General features: G+C 57.3%; 1 protein-coding gene across 1 annotated transcript in view; it reads left to right on the top strand.

Moving 5' to 3' along the window:
- The first annotated feature begins 1,080 nt into the window (after nt 1-1,080).
- PTK7 (protein tyrosine kinase 7) overlaps nt 1,081-7,811 on the top strand; it is a 13,272-nt gene continuing 6,541 nt past the window's right edge. The window contains exons 1-12 of the mRNA XM_009894847.1: nt 1,081-1,357; nt 1,918-2,020; nt 2,478-2,668; nt 3,400-3,547; nt 4,562-4,692; nt 4,964-5,230; nt 5,457-5,590; nt 5,997-6,132; nt 6,264-6,383; nt 6,555-6,704; nt 6,975-7,125; nt 7,483-7,610. Of these exons, the coding sequence (XP_009893149.1) occupies nt 1,081-1,357; nt 1,918-2,020; nt 2,478-2,668; nt 3,400-3,547; nt 4,562-4,692; nt 4,964-5,230; nt 5,457-5,590; nt 5,997-6,132; nt 6,264-6,383; nt 6,555-6,704; nt 6,975-7,125; nt 7,483-7,610 (1,936 nt within the window). The remainder of the gene's footprint in view (nt 1,358-1,917; nt 2,021-2,477; nt 2,669-3,399; nt 3,548-4,561; nt 4,693-4,963; nt 5,231-5,456; nt 5,591-5,996; nt 6,133-6,263; nt 6,384-6,554; nt 6,705-6,974; nt 7,126-7,482; nt 7,611-7,811) is intronic.

Here is a 7,811-nt window from a genome sequence, read left to right as displayed (position 1 = left end):
CAGCAATCGGCGTGTGCTGAATTGCCCTTTGTCTGCTTTCCTTTCTGCGGCCAGCTGGTAACCGGAGCAGAGCGCCTGCATGGCTGGCTGCGGCCAGGCAGCAGCCGGATTTAGGAATATGCTAGCGTGGTCCCTCGGCAGCCACATCAGGCAATCCTAGGGAAGTGCTGGCTGCTCTGTCCCTGGCACCCTGATCTCTCGGGTGGGGGTTAGTGTGTGAAGGAGGGTTCTTGGACTTGTCCACCACTGCAGAGAGATGCTTCCAGCCCTCCAGAGCCACCCCACGGACGCTATCAGACCCTGGGGTCAACCATTGCAATTTCTTGTTTCCGTTCCTACTTGAAAGTGGGCTGAGTCTCTAGCACAAGCTTGGGGTGTCGCTGCTGCATCCCCTTGTGCTGTGCTCCAGCAGCTGCTGTGTTTATTCCCATGGGCATTCATTGTTCCAGACCAGTTTTGTTTTCTGCTAATATCTGAGGATTTGGAGGTGAGACTAAGACATGGTCCCAAGGAGAGAAGCTTTAAGGAAAGCCTAGAAAGAGTCTATGGGTGTTTCTGATCTGGGGAAATCTTGATGTGTGGCTGGGACTTAGGACACGTCCCAAAAAAAACCACAAGAGGAGCCCAAGGAAACATCTGAACTGCTCGGGAAGCTGCTTGCTCTCCCATGTTTTGGTGACTGACTTTGGTGACCTCATACACTGTGAGACAGCTTTCTGTTCATGCTGGAAGTGTGGCACTCAGCAGTGGGTCACTGGAGGTCCCTCCTAATGCCCCTGGCCCCAAGGAGCAGAGGGCTCTCCTTGGCTTGTGGCAAGCTCAGGCTGCCCTGTCCCAGTGATTGCTGGAGAGACAGCCTTAAAGCAGCTCTGCTGGAATCTGAGCACAGATCTGTCTAAATTCCCTCATCGGGGATTGTTTTTTTGCAGATGTGTTTTGGGGTATTTTTCTCCTAACACAGCGGTTTCGGCTGTGTAGAGACCCTTGAGAACATCACGTGCTTACCTATTCCCTTCTCCCTATCGCCATACTCTAAACGTGCCCTCCTTTTTCTTTCTTGCAGCTGTGGGGACTCGGGCAATGATCCTTTTCACCAAGGAGCCGTACTCCCAGGACGCCCTGCACGGCCGCAGCGCCATCCTCCGCTGTGAGGTGAAGGAACCAGCAGATGTGGAGTTCGAATGGCTGCAGAACGGGCTCCCTGTTCAGGACACAGAGCAGCGCTTCAAGGAAGGCAGCAACCTCCAGTTTGCTGCTGTCGATCGGCACCGGGATGCTGGGGACTTCCAGTGTGTTGCGAGGAACTTGCTCACTGGGGAGGAGGCCCGCACAGCCAATGCATCTTTCAATATTAAGTGTGAGTGTGGGGTGAGGGCAGCCCTGCACACGCCGCAGCCTGGTGCTGCCCACCATGGATGGGGCAAAGCAGTCTCTTGGGAGGGCCTGAGACTGGAAACAGCTTTGCCAGGCTGCCCGCTAATGCGTGTCGGGGGGGTGGTCAGACAGGGATCAGGCGGAACGAACTGTGCAAGTAGGGTCCATGGTAACTCCACCTACCATGTCCTTCGTGCCCTCTAGGCTGCTTATATCTTCTGATGTCCCCAAGGCTGTCAGAGATGCTTTCTCCTGCCACTTTCCCCATTTGTATATATGAAATGGGGATGTTATTGCACTGAGTGTGTCCTGAGTACTGCAGATCCTTTCAGAGCACCTCTTATCCCTCACAGAACAGCTACACAGGGCAAAGTGGGACATTTGCAGGGTGGGTGTCCCTTTACTGCATGCCGGCTTGAGGTCTTATATGTCTCCAAGCATGCTTGTGCCCTTGCTGCCTGCTCTGGTTATGGCTGAGTCGGCATCCACCTGGACTCTATAGGTTTGGAGAGCCAGCTGTGTTGATATTCTTTGGTCCCACAGGGATTGAGACAGGCAGTGTGGTGCTGAAGCAGCCGGCCAGCGTAGCTGAGATCCAGCCCTCCTCCACAGTGGTGCTGCGGTGTCACATCGACGGCCACCCGCGGTAAGGGTTGCCTCCCAAGGAGTGGACCCTGCCAGGGGTCCCCCTGCACCTTCGCTGCGTGCTCTTCCCCTCTCTCTCTGTCTCTCTCTCCTCTCTCCTGTGAGGATTCAGTAGAGTCTAGGGAAGGCGAAAGGCAGGATTGAGCCTGTGGCTGAGCACCGGGGGAGAAGGCACACGGCCTCCTCAGAACCGCATAGCGAGGAGCACAGTAAGGACGGGCTGTCAGAGTCCAGTCGCTGAGCTGCTTGGTGTGCTGCGGTCACTCTCCGTTGCTTTCCAGTCATGTCCTGTCCACTTGGCTGCATGTCTCATGGCTTCGTGTCTGTGTCGGGGCCAGCAACGGGGACGGAGAACCAGGGAAATGGGCCATCTCTGGGCTGCCTCCTCCGCACACGTGCTCTCTGGGGAGCCCTGACAGTGCCCTGCACCGGGTCACCCTCTCGCCCCTGTCTTGCAGCCCAACATGGCAGTGGTTTCGGGATGGTTCCCCCCTCCCTGACGGCCGCAGCACCTATTCTGTCAGCAACAAGGAGCGAACGCTGACCCTGCAGAGCGCCAGCCCCGACGACAATGGTCTCTACTACTGCTGTGCCCGCAGTGCCGTCGGCTTCGTCTGCAGCCAGAACAACTTCACGCTGAATATCATCGGTGCGTTCTGTCCCGGCTGCTCAGGGCTGGGGACTCGGCTGTTTTACTGCTCTGTTAACAGCCTCCCCTCTGGTGCAGGGTGGGAGCCAGGCTGCAGGGGAAGTGTCAGGCTGGTGGGACTTTCTCTGTGTGAAGCTTCTGGCCAAAGACAGGCCTGACATACCTGGTCGAGTTTCAACCCTACCCTGTCTACAGGTGTTTATTTGCCCCTGCATCTCTCTGGAGCAGATCTCTTACCTCAGACCAGGACAGCTGGTGTCTCTGGTACAGAAGCACCAGGGTCCTCCCTCCTTCAACAAGGTTTGGACCCTGGAGGCTATGGGTGCTGCTGGTTTTGCTAATACCAGTGCCACCACGGTGCCGCATGAGTGAGGTGCCCTGTTGGCCTTTGGTGGCAAGGCCCGGGGAGGACAGGAGATGTTGACCTTAGAGAGGTATTTGGAATTGGACAAGGGAATTTGCAGTCCAGTGACAGGTTTGATCTGTCTGCTAGGAGCCCAGGGTGCTCAGGGAGTTGCTGGAAGCAGAAGGGGCTTTCCCCAGAGCAGCTACTGCATGCAATCCTGGGCTCTGGCTGTGTAACTACAGCCATGGTGGCATGTCTGCCTCCTTCAGGCTCACAGGTTGCGCCCAGTTCTTTTTTGAGTTTTCCTCAGAAGGGAAAGCCCTGATGAAGAGACAGTACAAGCTGCTCTGCTCTCCTTACCCTCCTGTGGTCTCTGCCATTGCAGACGAGAGCTTTCCTCAGGCGGTGATTGTCCCACAAGACCTCATCGTGACCAAGAATGAAGAGGCCATGTTTGACTGCCAGTTTGCAGCTGTGCCCCCTCCCACGCTGGAGTGGCTCTTTGAAGACAGCCCCATCACCAACAGATCCAAGTAATAGGGACCCCGGTGATGTGGGCAGGGCTGGGAGGAGAGGGGGCACTGTGTCCCAGAAGCAACAGTGAGAGGCCAACCCCTGGCCGTGCCCGAGGGCAAGCGTTCAACATCAGGCTGGCCATCAGGATTGGTTTCTCAGCTTGGCTGGCTTGCGTTTAGCCGGGTGTTTGTACTTGTGCATGGCCTTTATCTGCATAGGACTGAGGAAGTAATTTGTCCTCAAATGAGTCTGTGGGGCTGTCAGTCCTAGATGCCCACGCATGACGATCCCCAGAGCTGGGGATGTCTCCCAGCCGCAGATGTCTGCATGTGACGATTTCATGGAGCTAGGGACCACTCAAGCCCCAGACACCCGCTCAGGACAATTCCCAGAGTCAGGGACGTGTCCCAGTACCAGATGCCCACAGGTAGTGATCCCTAGACACGGGGACACATCCCAGCTCCCTGCACAGCGATCACTGCACCCATGGCTATCTTGCATCTCCAGATAGCAGTGCATGGTGATACCCAGAGCCAGGAATGTTTCTGAGCCCCAGACACCTATGCATGGGGCAATCCCTGGAGCTGGGGACATCTCCCAGCCCAGGCTACCCATGGACGGTGATCCTGGAGCCTGGGATGTCTCTCAGCCAAACCGTGCAAGACATGCGGTGCTGTCTGGGTGCCAGATGCCCAGTGGCCTGGCAGCTCCCGGGCGCCACCTTGTGCCCCCTACCCCCTGTCCTGGCTGTACCAGCTTTCAAAGCTGGCCCAGTCTGGTAATGCATCTTTTTTGGTGGGAGCCAGCTCTTCTCCAAGAAGGAGATTTCTATTATCTCATTTCCTCCATGAAGCATATGTCCCACCATCTCCTTGTTTATGCGTGCTGCTCCCTCTGCACTGGGAAGCTTTGACTCAGCACAGAGTCTTCCTCTTGATTCTATGGGCTCATGTAGGACATCATGGGGCTGTAGCTCCAGCCCATGTCCTGCACAGATGGTCACTGAGCCCTGCGTCTCCCTGTGTGCTCAGGACCACCGTGTTTGCCAATGGCTCCCTGCTGATCACCCAGGTGAGGGCTCGCAGCACCGGTGTCTATAAGTGCGTTGGCCATGGGCAGAGGGGGAAAGCTCTTGTGCTGAAGGCGACTCTGCGGCTAGCAGGTGAGGTCCTGGGGCTGGTGGCAGGGTGGGCCGTGGGTTCCAGAGTTGCAGTGTCATTCTGGAGCTACGTGACAATATAGCAATCGGTCAGTACACGGAGAACTGCTTGGTTTATCTGTGAAATGGCTCATCTTTGCTCCCTGGCTGAGGGGAGCAAACATAGCTTGTGCGCTCTCTCCCTCGACTGGTCCTCCCATGGGGATGATGATGGTGGTGGGTTGGCTACATGTTCCTGCCCTGTTTGAGCCCTTCGCTCTATTGCTCTTCTCAGAGATCGAAGAAATGGCACCCTTCTCCCCGAAGGTGTTGACAGCGAACCAGGGGCACCGCGTGGCCTGCACTGCCCCACGAGGCATACCCACACCCCAAGTCTGGTGGGAGAGGAACCAGGAACGAGTTCCCACTGCTGGCCGGGTGTACCAAGAGGCAGAGCAGCTCGTTTTCACCAGTATCACCGAGACAGATGCAGGGACCTACACATGCCACGCTGCCAACAAGGCTGGAGAGAAGAAACAGGAGCTGAGCATCACTGTGGCTAGTAGGCAGCTTTCTGAGAAGGGCTGGGAGCAGAGAAGGGGGCTGGATAAGGGGGTTGGGGTGAGCTGGGGAAGATGGTGCATCACCTCACTGATACAGATAAGCATATCTCTGATGGCTGGGCTGCAGGGCCCTACGGCTGGTTGCACACTGCCTGTCTGGTCTGCGCTGGTGCTGGCCAGAGAGGTGGTGAGTGGCCCTGTGTAACCCTTTGCCTCCATGCCCAGCGGTACCCAAGTGGGTGGAGATGCCCAAGGACAGCCAGCTGGAGGAGAGCAAGCCAGGATACCTGCACTGCCTTAGCAAGGCCTCCCTGAAACCCACCGTCACCTGGTACCGCAATGGCGTCTCCATCTCTGAGGTAAGGCAATGGGGCAAGCCCCTGCTGCTCATGGGCACTTCTGCTCAGCTCCTTGCTCTGCTGCTGCTGTTCCTTGCCTTGCTCGTAGGCCCAGCATACCTATCATCCCCACTCTGGCTATATTCCTGGCACCATCTCCATCCTACTGGTGTATGGGTGCACAGCTGGCTGGCTGTAGCCACTTGGCTGGCAGCCAGCCCTGTGCTTTTGGGGCAGTGACAAGAGAGATGTCCCTCAGAGTTGTCACTGCAGCTTGTCTCGGTTCTCCATGTGGGTCTCAGCAGGGCTGTGTCTATCTGAGGCATGGTGTGGGCGTGTGGAGGGTCAGCAGTGCCACAAGCAAGGTCTGAAACCAGGGCTAGTGACAGTGTCATTTTTGCCCCGCTCCCTCCCTCCCTCCGGGCAGGACTCGCGGTTTGAGATCTCTGAGAATGGGACACTGCGCATCAACAATGTGGAGGTATATGATGGGACCATGTACAAGTGCGTGAGCAGCACGCCAGCAGGCAGCATCGAGGGATACGCACGGGTGCACGTGCTAGGTATGCTGACAAGCACTCCACATCCTCCCCTTGTGGGGAGCTCTTTTGCCTGGCAAGGTGCAGGTGTGATGCCCCCAGATCCGGTGCCTCCTGCAGCTGGGGGGTCCTAACAGCATGTCTGTCTCTTGCAGAAAAGCTGAAGTTCACCCCCCCGCCCCAGCCGCTGCAGTGCATGGAGTTTGATAAGGAGGTTACGGTGTCCTGCTCAGCCACCGGCCGGGAAAAACCCACCATCCAGTGGACTAAAACAGGTAAGGGAGACTTGGATGCACTACGTCTGTTTCTGACATGGGGCCCCAGGAACTTTGCGTTGGCCCACCTCCGACATGGGCAAAGCAGCAGTGGTGCGGCTGCCTGGGAAGCCGCCGTGTGGCAAAGTGCTTCATGCGTGACTGCTGCATCCCTCTTCTTGCGTCCTGCAGATGGGAGCAGCTTGCCATCCCATGTCAGCCACAATGCCGGCATCCTGTCCTTTCACAAGGTGAGCAGGAGCGACTCAGGGAACTACACATGCATCGCCTCCAACAGCCCGCAGGGCGAGATCCGTGCCACTGTGCAGCTTGTGGTAGCAGGTGAGGGCTCTATGGCAGGCGGGTGGTTTTCCTGCTGTGCCGGCCTTGCAGTGGGTTTGCCTGGGTGGCACTCACCTGGCATGCCCCTGGAGTGAGAGAAATGTCTGGCCTGACCCTGAGCTCTGCCCCATGGCACTTGAGTTTGTCAGTGTTTTGCATACAGCCCGAGAGGGCATGTGCCACTGTGCCAGCGCTGGCCCTGCTCCCTTGTGGGAGCTCAGCACCGTTCCCAGGAGCTGACAGCGTTCCTGTCGGCCTCTCTGCCTTCAGTTTACGTCACCTTCAAGCTAGAGCCAGAGCCCACAACAGTGTACCAGGGGCACACAGCCATGTTCCAGTGCCAGGCAGAGGGGGACCCCGTGCCGCACATCCAGTGGAAAGGGAAGGACAAGATTTTGGATCCCGGCAAGCTCCTGCCCAGGTACAGCCTCCATTCCAAACTGAAATGTGGTACAGCGTGGTGCTTCCCATGCCTACCCAGCATGCGGGTGCTGATGGTGCGATCTCGTGTTCCCAGATTGGGGGGCACACAGTCAGTTGTCTCCATGTCCCAGGGCCTGGACTCTTCTGGCCCCAGGGTTACCCTTTCTGCCACAGCCTGCCAAGCTGCAGTTGAGCTGCAACCATATGTTCTTGAGCATTGCACAGCCTGAGAGTCAAGATAATTGCACTGGGGACATGGGGCTGAGGCTGAGGCACCCTGGGGAGATGGGGCTGCAGGTGCCCCAAGCCTGCCTCTGCCCTCTGGTGCTTGCAAAAGGCTCTGTGTGGTTGGCAGGATTCAGATCATGCCCAATGGCTCCCTTGTGATTTACGACGTCACCACCGAGGACTCTGGAAAATACACCTGTATTGCTGGCAACAGCTGCAACATCAAGCACCGCGAGGCCTTCCTATACGTCGTAGGTAAGAGAGGTGCCCAATGTTGGGACATGGCCTCCTGGTATCCCTGGCCCTGCTTCTGGTCCCACCAGTGGGTGCTGCGTGTCAGGTCATGCCTGCTAGGGAGTCACGGCAGCATCCCTACTGGGATGCAGTGCAGTTTGCTGTGGACTGTGCCCAGCATTCTGTGGCTGGACGAGGAGGTGACCACAGTGGGTCGGGGGG

This window comes from Charadrius vociferus, unplaced genomic scaffold (assembly GCF_000708025.1).
Source record: "Charadrius vociferus isolate BGI_N301 unplaced genomic scaffold, ASM70802v2 scaffold411, whole genome shotgun sequence".
Lineage (NCBI taxonomy): Eukaryota > Metazoa > Chordata > Aves > Charadriiformes > Charadriidae > Charadrius > Charadrius vociferus.
This window is presented reverse-complemented; position numbering and strand designations above follow the sequence as displayed.